The 17,861-nt window shown below is 57.2% G+C and overlaps 1 protein-coding gene across 1 annotated transcript in view; it reads right to left on the bottom strand.

Annotated features, from left to right (window-relative positions):
• Positions 1-17,861, bottom strand: part of KCNH6 (potassium voltage-gated channel subfamily H member 6) — a 101,410-nt gene that overhangs the window by 8,401 nt on the left and 75,148 nt on the right. The window contains exons 5-9 of the mRNA XM_073326209.2: positions 10,873-11,298; positions 8,055-8,454; positions 6,939-7,138; positions 2,110-2,362; positions 475-668 (exon numbers count right to left, since the gene is read on the bottom strand). Coding sequence (XP_073182310.2) covers positions 475-668; positions 2,110-2,362; positions 6,939-7,138; positions 8,055-8,454; positions 10,873-11,298 — 1,473 coding nt within the window. The remainder of the gene's footprint in view (positions 1-474; positions 669-2,109; positions 2,363-6,938; positions 7,139-8,054; positions 8,455-10,872; positions 11,299-17,861) is intronic.

The raw sequence follows: 17,861 nt of genomic DNA, 5'->3' as shown, positions 1-17,861 counted from the left end.
TGGTCCTGCAAAACTGTGGTCGACGGGGGTTAGCTGCAGGACTCATGGATCCAAATTTCCAAAAGAGCTCAGGGCCAGATTTCCAAGCTCTCAGCCCCTACAACCAAGGCCAGATTTTCAGGAGGTCTCAGCACCCAACATGCTCTCATGGGCTGGGCTCTTGTGAAAATTTAGGGCCAAAATCATGATGTTCACAATCCCCATAGGGAGTGCTGAGCTTTTCTCAAAATCTGGCTCTTATTGACTCGAAAGCAATTAAAAACTCAGACAAGGCTTTGAAAATGCAGCCCTTGGTGCCTAGCAAACTTGTGAATGACCTGAGCTAGGAGCACAGAGCGCTTGTCAATCTATGCTCCCCAACACCATTCCCTCTGGCGGCCCTCGGCCCCTTTCCTCCCCAGCGATTTGGATGGGGACAATTTGCAGCAGCTGTCTCTGTTCTCCTAACTCTCCACACTTACACCTGAGACTCACATCTCTCAGGTTGAAGGTTATCTCTAAGTTGCTCCAGAAGTTGTCGGAAAAGGCCGGGTACATATCCAAGACCTCCAGGAGGTCCTCCCGCTGGATCTTATGCAAATCGCAGTAGGTCAGTGCCCGGACATCCGCATTGGATTTCCCAGGCCGGGCGTAAAGGCTGATGGGCTCCCCAAAGATGTCGTTCTTCCCTGTGCAATGGAGAGAGGCTCATGAGGGCACTGGTGGTGGAGTCGTCCCCAGCGGCTCTAAGGCTTTTAGAGAGATTGCTCTGCTGGTGTCCTGATTCACTAGGCAGTCTACATCTGTGTCCTCCTCTCCTCCCGCTTCCCACCTTTCTCTGTGTCCTCTCCCCTGACCAACTCACTAGACACCTCTTGCTCGCTGCTTTGCACCTCCTGCCATGCCTCCCTTCTTCAGATCCACCCCACCCCAAGCTTCCTGTGCCAATCCCTTTGCTACTTGCGCTGTGGCTGATCTTTGTAAGCTCCGTAGGGCAGGGGCCTTGTCCATTTAGCTGCTCTGTGACATGCCTTGCATGGGCCTCTCAAGGGCTCTAACACTGAATTAGAAGACTGTCCCCCATTAGGCCAGGAGTGCTGAAATTCACCAGCACTCGCTGAGGTCACAACATGCGAACCTCACGAAACTGATAGTCAAGTCAGCTTTGTAGCATAGTCCTCAGTGCTCCTTTCCGCGGCGGCTGAGTCCAGGCCAGGACGTTGGGTAGACCCTATGTTAAGACATGGGGCAGCATGGACTGGGAGCTAGAGAGAACCCAAAGGGTCTGTCTGTGTCCAGCAGCCTTAAGAAAAACCCCCTTGGAATTTGTGCCAGCTGAGTCTTGGCTTTCCTCAGCCCACAAGGACAGGACAGGATGAAACCTCGGCAGATGTGAGTGCTCCTCCCAACTCCCAGAGCCTTTTGGGTTTGGAGGGCCGGGAGAACAGGCCTCCTCTTTCACGATCTCTGATGCTTCCTGCTTTAGGCTGCGCCAGAGGTGCCACAAGATCAGCTGTCTTGTGCGGGATTGCTGTGCTTCTGGCCCTTGCCTGCAGGGGGTAGCCTTCTGGGAAAGAACAGGGTAGGGGGTGGAGGAGTTGGGACCCGCCAGTTTCTTCCCAAACCTAGAAAGAGGCGGAGTCCAGGGGTCTGAGCTGGGTTCGCTTCGATTCCGATTTGATCTGAGCTGGTTCCTCCACTGCTTGTCACAGCCAGGGGTGGACTGAGACTAAACCGGGCACGGATCCACCCGGCTGCTGGCATCTTCCAGACACACCCTCCCAGCCTCCTGCCTTCTCCCAGCCCTGGTGGATGCTTCTTCCCAGCCCCTCTGCAGCAGAGAGAGGATCTGGTCTTTCCTCCCTGGCCTTGGCTCATTCTCCCAAGTGAGGCAACATTGGATGCTAGTGGAAGCCTAGAGTTGGGGAATGGGAACCAGCTCCCTCCTCTTTGTCCCCAGACCTTGTTGGGGAGAGTCTCACACCACCAGCTGAGACTCATTGCCCGAAGCAGGGAGTTATCAGGGGAGTGGGATGGTTCTCTGCTTTCTTCTGGCAGAGCCCCTTCCCTCTCCCCACCTCCCCCCGCCCCCTCCCTGCCCCTGGCCCCTGGAAGGAAGGACTCTTCCACCTAGGATGGCCACCACAATGTCCTCCCGGAGAATCTCGATGGAGCCGCGGGAGATGAAGTAGAGGGTGGTGAGGACATCCCCATAATGCACCAGGGTGTCTCCGGGAGGCGCGTGGGTCGTCTTGAACTTCATGGCCAGGGCTCTGAGGCAGCCCTTGCTGGCCCCCCGGAAGGCCTTGCAGTTCTGGAGGAGGGTGCGGTTCAGGTGGAGGCAGATGTCAGCCTGCAGGCATTCGGGGAAGCCTTTCAGCACCTGCACGGGGAGGAAGGAGCAGCCAGTCACACAGCAGGCCCAGAGGGAGAACCCCACATCCCCCACCCCCTGCTGTCCTATAGGCAAGCACAGACTGGGCTTCCCGTATTGCAGTTACATCAAGAAAGGGATCCAAGCCACAGCCTCTGCGCTGGACACGGCCAATGACTATGGACTCTGTCTGTAATGGGACAATCCAACCCGTTGCTCGCGGCACAACCCCCAGGCATGGGCAGGAGACTTCAGCTCTCTCCAGCTCTCTGGGACGCAGGCTCTAATGGGATGTGCGGAGAGGCGGTGGGGCTGGGAGTCACAACAATTAGGTTTTGTTCCCAGCTGTGGAAGGTGGCGAGTGTGTGGGTGGGTGGGTCAGGAGAACTCTGAATGGCCTGTGGCAGCCCCAGGATAAGGGGACCAGAAGCCCTCTCCCCCTTCAGTCCCCATGCTGGGCCCTGCACTGCGAATCCAGCCCTCTGGGAGCGAGTGAGTCTGGTACCTTCCGTAGAAACAATACAAAGGGAACTGGCCTGATTTTAGGTGAGGTCACTTTATAATAATCTAGTGACTCACCCAGCTGGTGCCTTCATGATTTTAGAAGCTGCCTCCTCACTGACTCCCAAAAAACAAATAAAGACACTTGGGAAATTCCAAGCCCCAACATGTTGTTTAAAAAAATAGTAAAAGTGACAGTCGCTTGCAGTTACCCTCCCTTCCTTTACAGACCCCACGCCCTGAAAAGAAAGGACATGAATAGCGAGGAGCATCCAAAATCTCACCAACCACACGACAGACACCTTATCGTGGATAACTGATCACCAACCGAGTATGAGTCAACACTGTGATGCAGGTGCGAAAAAGACTAATATCGTTCTGGGCTGTAGTAACAGGAGGGTCGTATGTAAGACATGGGAGGTCATTGTCCCCATCTACAGAACAAGGAGTAATGGTCTCAAGTGGCAGTGGGGGAGGTCTAGGTTGGATATTAGGAAACACTATTTCACTAGGAGGGTGGTGAAGCACTGGAATGGCTTACCTAGGGAGGTGGTGGAATCTCCATCCTTAGGGGTTTTTAAGATCAGGCTTGACAAAGCCCTGGCTGGGATGATTTAGTTGTGGTTGGTCCGGCTTTGAGCAGGGGGTTGGACTAGATGACCTCCTGAGGTCTCTTCCCACCCTGATATTCTAAGATTCTATGATACTCGGCACTGGTGACGCCTCAGCTGGAGCACTGCGTTCCAGTTCTGGGCACCGCTCTTTAGGAAAGATGTGGACAAACTGGAGAGAGTCCAGAGCAGAGGAACAAAAATGATCAAAGGTTTAGAAAACCTGACCTCTGAGAAAAGGGTAAAAAAACAGGGCATGTTCAGACTGTAAAAAAGAAGCAGATAACAGTCTGCAAATATGTTTAGGGCTGTCAGAAAGAGGACGGTGATCAATTGTTCTCCATGTCCACAGAAGTTAGGACAAGAAGTGATGGGCTTGATCTGCTGCAAGGGAGATTTAGGTTAGACATTAGGGAAAGTTTTCAAACTGGTCGGTAAGCTCTGGAATAGGCTTCCAAGGGAGGTTGGGGAATCCCCATCTCTGGAGGTTTGTTGGACAAACGCCTGTCAGGGATGGTCTAGGTTTACTTGATCCTGCCTCAGTGCAGGGGTCTGGACTTGATGACTTCTCAAGATCCCTTTGAGCCACAGGCCGACTCCATGGGTGCTTCGGGGCTCAGGCACCCATGGAAAAAAAAACCCAGGGGTTGCTCAGCACCCACCAGCCACTGCTGTTCGGCGGCACCGACAATCAGCTGTTGGGGAGGCACCTCGATCAGCTGTTTGGTGGCAGGGGGAGGTGCCTCGATCAGCTGTTTGGTGGCAGTGGGAGGCGCGTGGGGGAGGGCAGAGAGCAGCAAGCGGTGGGAGGGCGCCTTGGGGGAGGGATTAGAGTGAGGGCAGGGCCTTGGGGGAGGGCTGGAGTAGGGGCGGGTCCTTGGGGAGAGCAAGGGTGGAGCAAATCCAGGGAAAAATAAAAGTCATTTTAAATTCTCCTTTGCCAGGATGCCGGCCAACAAACTTGACAACAATGAGGTAGCTGGCATGGTGAGACCAGTGCCAGTCATGCCAACCAGTATGGCCTCACAAATTCCCTTGTGTTCCCGTCTGGCTGTATCCACCAGTTGTCTCTTGTCCTGTGCTTTGATTGGAAGCTTTTGGGGGAGAGCACCATCCTTTTGTTCTGTGTTTCTACAGCACCTAGGGCCACGGGGTTCTGGCTCACGACGGGGGCTGCAGGCGGCTGCAGTTTGGAGCAGTAAGGTGCACATTAGTGACAACATTCATCACGCCAAAAGCCAGCCCCCAGATCTATACCGAATTATGCCATCCGTTGGTAAGGAGACACGCCATCCTAATTAAACTCTACAGTGTTATTCTCAAGAAGCCAAATGACAAGTGGGTTGCCATTATGATCAGACTGCCAACTGATCAGTAGAGAAGATAATATTTCCCATGTAATGGTATTTTCTTAAAGGTAAATATAGAGGAACTGGACTCTGGATAACAAAGAGCAGTAACACAAAACGCTCCTCCAGCGATTGCTGGGTCAGAGTTAGACCCACATTTATGGAACTGTGCAGCTGCGTCTACGCCGCCCGTGGCAGCAACCTAGGGAGAGGTGGGCTTCAGAGCCCGGCTTTGTTAGTGCTGTAGCATGAGCCCTGCTAGCCCAAGTCTCTCTGCCATGGGCCGCCGCTGGCCATGTAGCTGTGGCCCATAAGAGCCATGGGGTTTTGTGCTATGTGGGCAGTGGGAGAGTTAGCACGGCCTTAACTTGTCTTGTCTTTGCTCTTGAACGAGTGGGTCGTGTGCGCCAGGTGGAAGGTGAGCACGTTGCTGTCCTGTAGCAGGCTCCAAAGCGCTTTCCGGGCCCGGTGTAGGGGTACAGCTCCATGGGGACTGGGTTAGAGGTGGGAGGCGGGGCTGGGGGAAAACAGGGCTTCCCTCCCATGGCTCCAGCTAGTCCTAGCGATTGTGGGACTCTGACCTTTCTTCTCAGCCAGTGGGCGTGGTGCAACCCAGGGCGTTCCCCCTAGTAACTGGCCCAAGAGTCCCCTGGTCTTGGGCTAATGACTGAACAGCAGGCTAGGAGTCAGGAACTCCTGGGTTCTATTCTTGGCTTTGACACTAACTCACTGTGTGGCCTTGGGCTGGTCACCCACCCCCTGGCTCTGTGCCTCAGTTTCCCCATATTGAAAATGGGGGTAGGGATACTGACCTCTCTCACAGAGCAGCAGGGTGAACAATTAGTTAATATTTGTATAGCACCTTGAAAATATAAAGCACTCAGGATGAGAAACAGATCCCAGCTACAAAGTTTGGTGTGCTCGGACTTGGGGTTTGGTTTGGCTCATTATAATGCAGATGGACCAGAAGCAAATTTTGAATCAGGATCTGAATTCTTCCAAAGCTGGGGTGTGTCCGTACCTAGCATTCTGACTTGGGCCCATCCCTAATTATTAGTATCAATGTCTAATCTAAACTATTTTCTTCAGTAATATCATGTGGCTGTGAGTTCCTCTGGTTAATTACATATTGTGTTGCTTAGCTTCCATTTTGCCTTGACCTGGTGCTTGTCAGGGTGAAATTCTGCAAGCTGACCCGATGATGTCCCCAGCGAGGGGAATACATTCCTCTCCCGAGAGGCGGGATGGACTCTTTTTTATTAATTGACTGTCCTCTCTTCTCCTCAGGTTCACAGCACCACGTTCTGGGTGCCTAGTGTCTAAGGTGGACGGCTTCTCCTGATGGCCAAGGCTCATTCTTCCTCAAAGGCGTCTGAGTGAAGGCCCTTCTCTCATAATGCTGCTCTCCCATTGATCCCCTTCGCTCCCTCATCGCGACCTTTCCAGATGCTAATTAAACTGGACTGAAGTTTATTTAAATGCCGTCCTTTCCCTGTCACCCAAAGCACAGCCTGCTTTGCTTAGCAACCAGCGGTGCAGAGAGGAGGCTGGATCGATATGAGCTCCAGAGCCTACCCCCAGCACCCAACGGAAACTGACGCTGGAGCCCCCGGCGCATAGCCGTGGCCTTTCAGTTCAGCTCCAAACCACAGGTTGCTCGGCACGCAGCCTGCCATCCAGCCAGGGAAAGCCTAGGATAGCACACCCTACCCTCCTCCCTTCTCCTGACCTCCCCAGCCACCAAGCTAAGTAGTAGGTATCTAGCTAGCTAGCTAAATAATGGGTCTGCCTGGAGACAGATGGACCCAGTGCTCATTCACACATGGCTTCAATCCCAAACCCAAGCGATACTGATGCGATCTCATCTTGCCCTGCTTTCTTCCAGCCCGAACTGAAAGCACTGGTCCTGGGACAGAGGGAAGTGGAGATGGGCTCGGGATTCTTCAGGGGGCCCACCACGGAGCTGGGAGCCATCCCAAGGCAAGGAGTACCATAAGTTGCCTTCCCGTTTCCCCCCCATGGATGCCTCAGGGTTATTGGCAGGACCCGGGACCCAGATCCCTGCCTGGCTGCAGCTCAGCCCCGTGGGGGAGGCAGTTCCCCTCTCATTAGCCAAGCACTCACCGCGTTCATGTCGATACCGTTGGTGTAGGACCAGGCGTGCTGGAAGTATTCCTCCAGGCGCTGACGCAGGGGGTTGGGGATCTGGTGGAAGCGGATGAACTCCTTCACCCTCAGCATCTGGGTGTGGTAGCGGGCCGTGCCCGAGTACAGGCGCTGGATGATGGCAGAGACGTTGCCGAAGATGCTGGCGTACATCAGAGCTGCAAGGAGAGGGCCAGGGTCAGGGATCCCGCAGAAGGGATCGAACTTTGGGGAAGCCAGGGTTGGAGCTGCTCCTGGGTGCCGTGGAGGAGATTCCCTCGCTCATCCCTCACCCCACTGGCAGCAGCTCCAACCCCCTCCCGGCTGCCTTCTCACCAAGACGCCTGATCCCCTCCCGCGGCCCCTACGCGTCGTGGCTGCTTCCCTTGCTGAGCCAGGTGGATTTGTGCTACTGCAGGTTCCCAGCCGCAGGGGGTCATGGATGGCGAGGGGGACTCACGCTGGGGATCGGGGGCATGTCTGGCAGCGGGATGGGGGGGCTGGAGGGCCAAAGCCCACCGGGGATTGGAGGTGTCTCTTGCAGGGGGTCAGGCTGGGGCGGGGGGGTCAATCCACGCAAAAGTCCCTTACCCTGTTTCTTAGCTGCCAGAAACCGTCTCTCTCTCAGGTCTAGTGCCCCTGCCTGACCCCTCCAAATGCTTAGTACTGGCAGTCTCTGGTTGTCATGGATCTGGGAGCGTCCACAGGATGCGTCCGATGAAGGGAGCTGTAGCTCACGAAAGCTCATGCTCAAATAAATTGGTTAGTCTCTAAGGTGCCCCAAGTCCTCCTGTTCTTTTTCCTACACTTGACTCTCGGGAGCCTCCCCCAGCAAAGCTGGGTTCTCAGGGCAGAGAATACCTGCTCCAGGCAGCTTTCTGTACCCAGGTGCTAAGCCGGGCAAGCTCTCCTCACCCTTCTCAATGTGAGCTAACCCATTCCTCTCCCCAGGGCAGCCCCTGTGGCCTCCGGCCACCGCTGCACCCCAGGAGGGCGAGTGGGAACAGGCAGGAGTGGGGAGGTCCCACAGCTGAGGGTCATGTGGCCCAGGAGGACGAGTGGGGACCAGGCTGGGAGGCCCGGCCAGGCACTCACAGCCAATCAGCATGACGCAGATGGAGAAGATCTTCTCGGAGTTGGTGTTGGGGGAGACGTTGCCGAAGCCCACGCTGGTCAGGCTGCTGAAGGTGAAGTAGAGCGCCGTGACGTACTTGTCCTTGATGGAGGGGCCGGACGAGAGGTCGCTGTCATTGTAGCGCTTGCCGATCTGGTCGCCCAGGTTGTCTAGCCAGCCGATCTTGTGCTCCATGTAGGGCCGCTCCACGTTGCCGATGGCGTACCAGATGCAGGCCAGCCAGTGGGCGATGAGGGCAAAGGTGCACATGAGAAGGAAGAGCACGGCCGCCCCGTACTCGGAGTAGCGGTCCAGCTTGCGGGCCACACGCACCAGGCGGAGCAGCCGGGCCGTCTTCAGCAGCCCAATCAGCGTGGTGGTCTGCAGGCAGGGGAAGGGGGGAAGGGAAATCCTCAGTGGAGGTGACAATTAGAACTGGGGACGAGGAGCCAGGACTCCTGGGTTCCGTTCATGCCTCTGGGATACGGTGTGGTCTAGTGGTTAGAACAGAGGACTGGAAGTCAGGATTCCTGGGTCCTCGTCCTAGTTCTGGACAGGAAGGGCCATTTGGTGGTTAAAGCAGAAGCCAAGACTCTTTGGTTGTAGTCCTGGCTCTGAGAAGGGAGGTCTCTATTAGTGCGAGCAGACGATTGGGCATCAGGACTCCTGGGTCCTTTCCCAGCCTTGCCACTCATTTGGCCAAGTCCCTAATCTCTCTGTACTCAGTTAAAGGGGGATAATAACCCTTATGGAGGGAAACATAACTGAGCGTTTGTAACTTGCTTTTGAGATCCTTGGGGCTAACGGTGCGCGAAATACCAGTACCAGTGGTCCTGATTAAAAAGAGCAATCCCCCAGCGATGAACTGAAATGCCCATCAATTCCTGCTGAGCTTCTCCCTTGCTGATGGGGCCTGCGACAGGCCAGAGCAACAAGGCTCCTGGCCCCAGAGGCTACCACAACTAACAAGCTACAAAATTCCAGTCGGAATCACAGAGGCACAACCATGTGGCCCGCACCATCCTCAGCACTTTTCACCCAAGCTTACATGGGGGGAAATGGAGGCAGAGGGGGCAGGAACTTGGCTGAGGCGACACCAGGATTTGGCGGCACAGTCAGGGGACTATGCCAGCCCATCGAGAGGCTTAGAGAACCCCCTAAACACCTGAGACTAGAGACTGAGTTATCAGGCCCCACATGCAGTAAGCCATCCTGGCCCTCAGGAGCTGCTATTTCTGGCACAATCTCTGGCCTAGAGCAGCATTTCTCAAACTGGGGTCCACGAACACCTGGGGGTCCGAGAGGGTACTCCAGGGGGTCCGCCAGTCCCATTAATCAACTCCTCCCCCTCCCTCCCAAGGGCTCCTGCACGCCACAGAACAGCTGTTCCCCGGCATGCAGGAGGCACTGGGAGGGGGGGGGGGAGGAGTTAAGGGAGGGAGAGGAGGGAGAGGCTGGCGGACCCCCTGGAGTACCCTCGGTTCCCTGGTGTGCAGGACGTGCTGGGGGAGGGGAGAAGAAAATCCCCTTTAAAATCAAAATGGGGGTCCTTGGGTTGCTAAAGTTTGAGAACTGCTGACTTAGAGCAAGTCACTTCCCCTCCTGCCCGTTGTCTGTTGAGACCGGGACAGGGACTGTCTCTTGCTATGTGTCTGTGCAGCGCTGAACCCTGATCTCTGTTAGTGCCTCTGGGTGCTACCAAAACACGAGTAAATAACAGTAAAATCATCCCCCATGTTCCCCAAAACATCTTCCTAGGCTTAGAACGGCCCGACCAGATCCAGCTAGTCCAGCGGCCTCCTTGATGTCTGGGGCAGATCACTGGACTAACCCAGGACCCTGCCGTACTAAATCACAATCTCTGGTTGATCTACTCCAGTCTCCCTTCTCCTCCAGGGAGCAGGGGAGCCACTCCTCGATGTGGAAGCCCCCACAGTCGAACAATGCTGTGTGGACAGTGGCTTGTTACTGGGGGTGGTCAGTCAGAATCCGCACCCCCTGGCTAATCTGAAGTGCAGCTCTATTGTCATTGGGTTATTAGCCAACAGCAACCTCAGATCAGAGCTGCTTGGTGTCTACCAGGAAAAAGATGTTTCTTCTGCTGCCCTCTTATCAATCTGCCCCCCCTTCTTTATCTCTTCCCCCCTCTATCCCATCTCTCTCCTTATCCATCTCTTCCTATATACACCCCTTCTCTCTATCTAGGACAGCCCGCTCAGAGCAAGGCGACTCCTGCAGTGTCTCCATGCCAGTCCGTTAGCGGCTGCTTACGGCTGGACTCAGACTTTGGCTATCTGCTATTTTAAAGTCGCAGATAAACCCAAACCAAAGTAACCTCTTGGCCACATCACCTCCTTAACCCAGCTCCTGGGTTAGGCCTGAAGTGCTCCTCTCCTATCCCAGCTTCACCCAACACTCCCCAGGAGAGGGCACAGCAAGCCTTCTTAACTTGCCTGCTGGCTGCTGATTGGTTAGTGTCTCTTCCCAGCCCTTCTAGGCCCTTGGAAGACTAAGTCTTGTTGGTACCTTGTCCTGAGTGGGTTTCTCCTATGTAGGAGATTGTCAGGGTGTCAATGTCTCAGGCAGGGGGCAGAGCAGGCTAGATAGATCTATCTAGATGGATCTATCCATCCATCCACCCACCCCTCTATCCATCTATCCATGTCTCTCTCTCCCCCATCTGTAATTCCATCGTCAACATGGTGTTTGGGCACCAGAAACCCCAGGCAGACTGGTCTCTACTCTACCCTCTAAGGGCTCAGTCCAGGTCTCCGGGTTCTGCGTCGTACCACTGCTCACCTCATCGGAGCCGGAGCGGAAGATGAGCAGGTCGAAGGGAATGGCAGCCACCATGTCGATAAGGAACCAGCCCTTGAAGTAATGGATGGCGATCTTGCCAGGGTGGCTCACCACTTCGTCGTTGATGTTGACGTAGGTGGTGCGGAAGTTGATGATGATGTCCACAATGAACATGATGTCCACGATGAGGTCGATGATGTTGAGCGGGTTGCAGGAGTAGCCGCAGTTCCAGCGCTTCTCCTCCTGCTCCTCGTTGAGCAAGAAGGCGGCTGAGTAGGGCGTGAAGACGGCCGTGTAGATGACCAGCAGCAGGATCAGCCAGTCCCACACTGCCTTGAAGGGGCTGTAGTGCAGGATGGTCCATCGGTGGATCCGCGGCGCCTGCAGCTTGTACTCCGGGAGGACGTCTGCGCCCAGCGACAGGACCTGCCAGGGAGATGGGCATGGGAGAGGCAGAGGGGATACAAGAACCAGGCGGGAGGTGGGCTTAGAAGGTCCTGGAGCCCGACTTTGCCTGATGGCACCAAGTGTCCTCAACAACTCTTTGCTCTGCCCTTCCCCAATCAGCCCTCCCACCTGCTGATCCCTCCCCCTGGCACCCACTCAGGAAAATGGCCTGAGCTCGCCTGGGCAGCTCAAAGCTAACCACAGCTCAGCGCACAGCAGCCGGCAACATGTTAGGAATGGAATGAAGAATCCTGAACGGCTACCCCAGCCCCGGGCTCCCCACACCCACCTCTGCCAGTGCCCCTCACTCTCGACCCGCAGCCCCCCGTTACCCCAGCCCCGGGCTCCCCACACCCAGCTCTGCCGGTGCCCCTCACTCCCGACCCGCAGCCCCCCGTTACCCCAGCCCCGGGCTCCCCACACCCAGCTCTGCCGGTGCCCCTCACTCCCGACCCGCAGCCCCCTGCTACCCCAGCCCCGGGCTCCCCACACCCAGCTCTGCCGCTGCCCCTCACTCCCGACCCGCAGCCCCCCGCTACCCCAGCCCCGGGCTCCCCACACCCAGCTCTGCCGGTGCCCCTCACTCCCGACCCGCAGCCCCCTGCTACCCCAGCCCCGGGCTCCCCACACCCAGCTCTGCCGGTGCCCCTCACTCCCGACCCGCAGCCCCCTGCTACCCCAGCCCCGGGCTCCCCACACCCAGCTCTGCCGGTGCCCCTCACTCCCGACCCGCAGCCCCCCGCTATCCCAGCCCCGGGCTCCCCACACCCAGCTCTGCCGCTGCCCCTCACTCTCGACCCGCAGCCCCCCGCTACCCCAGCCCCGGGCTCCCCACACCCAGCTCTGCCGGTGCCCCTCACTCCCGACCCGCAGCCCCCCGCTACCCCAGCCCCGGGCTCCCCACACCCAGCTCTGCCGCTGCCCCTCACTCCCGACCCGCAGCCCCCTGCTACCCCAGCCCCGGGCTCCCCACACCCAGCTCTGCCGCTGCCCCTCACTCCCGACCCGCAGCCCCCTGCTACCCCAGCCCCGGGCTCCCCACACCCAGCACTGCCAGTGCCCCTCACTCCCGACCCGCAGCCCCCTGCTACCCCAGCCCCGGGCTCCCCACACCCAGCTCTGCCGGTGCCCCTCACTCCCGACCCGCAGCCCCCCGCTACCCCAGCCCCGGGCTCCCCACACCCAGCTCTGCCGCTGCCCCTCACTCCCGACCCGCAGCCCCCTGCTACCCCAGCCCCGGGCTCCCCACACCCAGCTCTGCCGCTGCCCCTCACTCCCGACCCGCAGCCCCCTGCTACCCCAGCCCCGGGCTCCCCACACCCAGCTCTGCCGCTGCCCCTCAGTTCTGCCCCTTTGAGCTGAAGGCCAGTAGCCGCCAAACTGTGATACTCATGACACTTGTGAGATCTGAAGCAGATTTGAACCCCGATCTGCAGCATGAGCCTTCTCCAGCCCCCATCCTGCAAACCTCCCTGCTCCTCTCCTCACGCTCCCTGGTGACTGCAGCATTCCCTCATCTTCCTTCCTCGCGAATGACTCTTGGGCTAATCTGCTCATGGGCTATTTTCCGTACACAGCTCCCAGGCACTGGCCCATAGGGGCTGTCGGCTCATCTCCCCTGAGACTCCTGGATTCGAGCCAGGATTAGGCAGTGCCGTGTTCCTTCCCAGAAGGGAAGGATTCCTGCAGACGTGCCTGCAGGAAAGTTAAAGTGCCCGGGAACTGGGAGTGAGGGCAGGAGCTGGTATGGGCTGCAGCCAACACAACCGTGCTGGGGTCCGCTACAGAGCAGGATCCTTAGCACTACACAGAGGGGGTGAAGGAGACATGAACAGGGCATGGCGTAGGGCACCAGGGCTAGTGGGGTGCCCGGCAGCTTCACACAGGGCAATAGTTTAGGGGAACCAGAGTTTGGAGGTCAGAGATGGGACTCTTATCTAATGGCCTGTGCGTCTGGGATCCCATCTGCTCATCTATCTATATCTCCAGTTGTCTATCGTATGCCCCTATCAATCCAGCGATCTCTCCAGAACCCTCTCAGTCTGGGGCCCTCAGTAGCTCTTCAGCCTTGCTACACAGCTGCCATTGGCCTGGGTCCCTGGACCCTGGGCAGTGGAGAGAAAGGCTGGAAGCATCTGGAGCTGTAGGAATCGACAAGGACAGCCAAGGCCAAGCCGGCCCTGCTCAGACTGAGTGGGAGAGCACACGCTGTTCTCGCTGTTCCCCAGCAATCCCCACTGTGTACAGGGTCACCCCAGCCATGGCCTGCCCACCACACATCCTCACGCACCTGGCAATCTTTGCCCAGGCGAGGCACAAGGCTGCAGTAGCAGGGGGAGCAGGGAGCTGGCATGGAGATCCACTGGCCAAGCTGGGACGGGGAGGGGGCAGGACCAGACTAGCAGGGGCTGCAGGTCAGGCAGGAGGTGAGTTAACAGGGCGCGAGGGTGAGTTCACAGGCCCCGCACATGCTTTGCCTGACTCATAGAAATGCCCCTGATTTTAGGTCTGCTTTCCTGGAGCTCACTTTATTTTGGAGATGCTAGCGCAGCCCAGCCAGTGACTCACAGGCTGCTGTAGAGGAGGTTAGAGAGCGTTTGGTTTTCTTTGTCTATTTAGCGGACAAGGTTTCTTTCTGTGTTTATCTGCTGAGATGACTTTGGAAGAAACCCCCAGCTGCTCTGCTGCCCACATTGCCAGCCGGGCCTGGCAGCCCATTGGCTGCCCACTGTTGTCACTCGCGCCCACAGAAGGCAGCGGGGAAGCCCCTCCTCTATCCACTCTGTCCAAACTCTACAAGAAGGATTCCCCTTCCGGTAAACGCCCCCTGACAACGCGCATACGATGAACAGTCTAGCATCCTCCGCTGCTCCCAGCTGTGTGTCACAAGCCCTCTACTGCTAACAGATAATGGAGATTCCCTGTTAGAGTATCTGGCAGGGATGTTGGGGATCCAGGATCTGTAGCTGCTGCCACTGCAGGAGGGAATGCCGTGACCGCCATGAGATTCCAGAGAGGCCTAGCTTGGTAACACCTAGATGCTGGACATTGTTTGCACCCCGGGGGAACGTTTCCCTCAACATATTCCGGTCTCACACCACGGCAGCCACGCTCAGATCGGTGGGGTGGCACAAGCGTAATCGGGGGCAATGGCACTAGCTAAAACAATCAAGGAAGGACATCAAACCTCATGCTTCAGGGCACCAGCTGGAGGTGTGATCAGGAACAAATTTCCTCTCTACCCACTGTTGTACACAGGCCTGTTCTGTTAAGCTGTCCAAGGTAACAAACGTCCAACTTGGCCTGTTACATCAAATTGCTTGTAGAAGCCAGCAAAAGTTAAAGACAGAAAGCCTGAATCAGCCCAAGTAAAGGTTTGCTGATACCACCCAAGGACTGGGTTAAGATCCTGACGGGTAAACCAAGGAGAATGGAATCAGATTAGGCCCTGCCCCTTCCCTCAGCCTCATGCTTCTCACCACATTTGGTCGTCTGCCCATCAGCTTTCAGCGCAAGGGGGAGACCGCAGGGCTCAGCTCCTGGTGGCCCTGGCTGCAGCTTGCCCAGGTATGTTTCTGCACGTGGTGTCTGGCTGCAGTCAAGCTTTCCCACCGCTGGATGCCTGGAGCGACCATTCCCCACTCCAGGACCCATCACACAGAGACAATGGGGACAAAATGACCACGGCAAGACACTGTGTGACAAGAGGGGTGTGATGAGGCAGTCGCAGCAGTAGGGCCCTGGCATGGTGATGGGGAGGGAAGGAAACATCAAGGAAGGACCAAGGGGACATATGGTGGTATATCGTGCACCGGAGCCCTGCCTCGCTCTGGAGCCCAGGAGAAACAACTTCATCAACTTTAAGGTCAGAAGGGACCATTATGATGGTCTAGTCTGACCTCCTGCAGAATTCAGGCCACGGAATCTCACCCACCCACTCCTGTAACAAACCCCTAACTTATGTCTGAGCTACTGAAGTCCTCAACTCGTGGTTTAAAGATGTCAAGGTGCAGAGAATCCTCCAGCAAGTGACCTGTGCTCCACGCTGCAGAGGAAGGCGAAAAACCCCCAGGGCCGCTGCCAGTCTGCCCTGGGGGAAAAGTCTTTCCTGACCCCAAATATGGCAATCAGCTAAACCCTGAGCATGTGGGCAAGACTCACCAGCCAGACGCCCAGGAAATAATTCTCTGTAGTAACTCAGATCCCACCTCATCTAACATCCCATCACAGGCCATTGGGCATATCCACTGCTAATAGTCAAAGATCAATTAATTGCCAAAATTAGGCTATCCCATCATATCATCTCCTTCATAAACTTATCAAGCTTAGTCTTGAAGCCAGTTATGTCTTTTGCCCCTTTCTCTCCCTTGCTGTAGTTTCAGTGAGTTTCAGGCCAGACGGGACCATTAGCTCATCTCGTCTGACCTCCTAACACAGGCCAGTGCTCGTCACCCCCCTATGGTGAGCTTACTAGCTCCAGACCCCCTAGGGTCCATCTGACCAGGACACTGCGGGGAGATGCCAGGGGAGGTCTCAGACTCCCCAGTGACCTGACAGAGGAGGGAGTTCATCGGCATGAAACAGAGGGACAGTTCAGGGTCTTTCCAAATCTGAGGGGAGCCGGAACCCATCTGGTCGGCCCCTGCTGCCGAGGGTGGGGGGAGGGATGTCCAGTCCTCAGGGTCCCAAACACTCGGTGAGCCAGCAGCTCTAGGCTTCCTGGGCCCCGAAGGGAGAGGCCAGATGCCTGCTCTGCTCCAGTAGACCCTGCACCGTGCCCCAGCAGGACGGAGGAGGGAGCCACCCAAAGGTGCCGTGGAGAAAAGCCAGCCCAGCAGGGTGGCTCTTGCTCACACGCAGAGCCGGGCCGCGCTGCACAGCGAGAGCCCTGGCCTGGCATCCCCCATTTCCCCTTTCATGAATAACACGGGGCGTCGATTTGGCTACACCCGCGGCTGAGCCAGGAGGTTGCCCACCAGCCAGGGTTGAGTGTAAGGCCCCAGCCTGGTTGGTGCCCTGGCTCGTTGGCTGGAGGGTAAAGGTCCCATAGCCCAGCGAGGCGTCTGAGGGGGGCCTCCTTTCCCTCCCCCCTCTCACTAGGCTCCCCTGCCATTGCTCTGTGTTTGGGGTTCTCTGCCCTCTGAGCCGCCAACCCATAATGCTTAGCTACCATGGTGATGGCTGCTACGGAAACTCCCACACTGGACCAGCAGGGCCCAATTCTCCTCCCACTGACACCCGGTTTACACCACTGGTGTCCACGGAGTTACTGCTGATTTGTGCCAGTGAGCAAAGAGGACAAGGCTCTTAATCCCTCCAGCCCGAGGCTCCATTGCCAAGACGGATAGCGCGCCCCCAGGGCAGGATGGGCGTGTTTCACCCTCGCTTGGCACCGGGGTACCTGACGACGTGAGGGCAGCAGGCGGCCTGGTCCCATGGGCGTGGCAGGAACCGAGCCACCCCAACTGTGCCTTTGCCTCTAGATCCTCCTCCTCCCCCCCGCGAACTTCTGGGGCTGAGCTTTGCCGGAGCCTCCAATGGGCTCCCTGGGCTTCCTCCTACCTCGCTGGCCGCTCCATGCCCCACTGCCCCTAGTGTGGGTGTCCCTCCAGATACTGTCCACAGTCCCCTCTGTGCGCTCTCCCCTCATCCGCCCCAGCATTAACAAACCCAGCTATCTAGGGGGAGTCCCGATCAGCGAGACTCCATTCAGATTGACCCCCCCCAACCACCATACGTGCGTCTCAGCCCCACAATCCCCACTAGCCAGCCCTGCAAACCAGGGACTCTCCCCCGGCCAATGCCTCTCGAGCGCCAGCCCCTTGCCCACTGCCCCACCCTTAGGGTCACTCCTGCCTGTCCACGTCCCGCCCTGAAACTTAACAGCTGCTGGACCATGGCGTGGTTCGGATTCCCCACACCCAGGTAGCGAGATGGCGTCTCACACACACGCGTACACGCATGCACAGACCCACACGCACACGCGCCGGCAAAGGACATTCAGGAGCCTGCCGCAGATTAATCAAAATCAATCAATGGCCAGGCCCCGGGTGGGGAGGAAGCCACCAATCAAGAGCCAGGAAGGCCAAAGACGTGGCTGGCAAGGGAGGGAGAGGGAGTGGAAAAAGTGACCGAAATCCAATCGTTCCGAAGGGGGATGTGCGGAAGCAGCGTTGGCGGGGTCAGGGCACCGACCTCATCATCCCAACAGGAGCAAGTCGGGGCAAGGGGAGGGGAACTGGGACACCCCCCGCCCCTGAGCAATGCAAAGGAGGTAGGGGGCAGGATCAAGCTACCTTTAAGCCTGGCAGCAATGCCAAGGCATGATCCAAAGTCCTTTGGAGCCAGCAGGAAGAACTCCCGTGGATTGTAATAGGCTTTGGATCAGACCCGAGTAACAATCACAGCAGAGCAGGAAAGCCCATATGATACATCCCAACAGGGGCCTGATCCTGAGCGAGTCCTCACGGCCCACCCATGGCAGTAGGAGTCAGTGGTTTCAGCCCCTCCGTGGGTCTAGCCTTTGGGGGGTGGCTAACACT

This window comes from Lepidochelys kempii, chromosome 27 (assembly GCF_965140285.1).
Source record: "Lepidochelys kempii isolate rLepKem1 chromosome 27, rLepKem1.hap1, whole genome shotgun sequence".
In the NCBI taxonomy this organism is placed as follows: Eukaryota; Metazoa; Chordata; order Testudines; family Cheloniidae; genus Lepidochelys; species Lepidochelys kempii.
The sequence above is the reverse complement of the archived record's forward strand: the minus strand, read 5'-3'. Positions and strand labels throughout refer to the sequence as shown.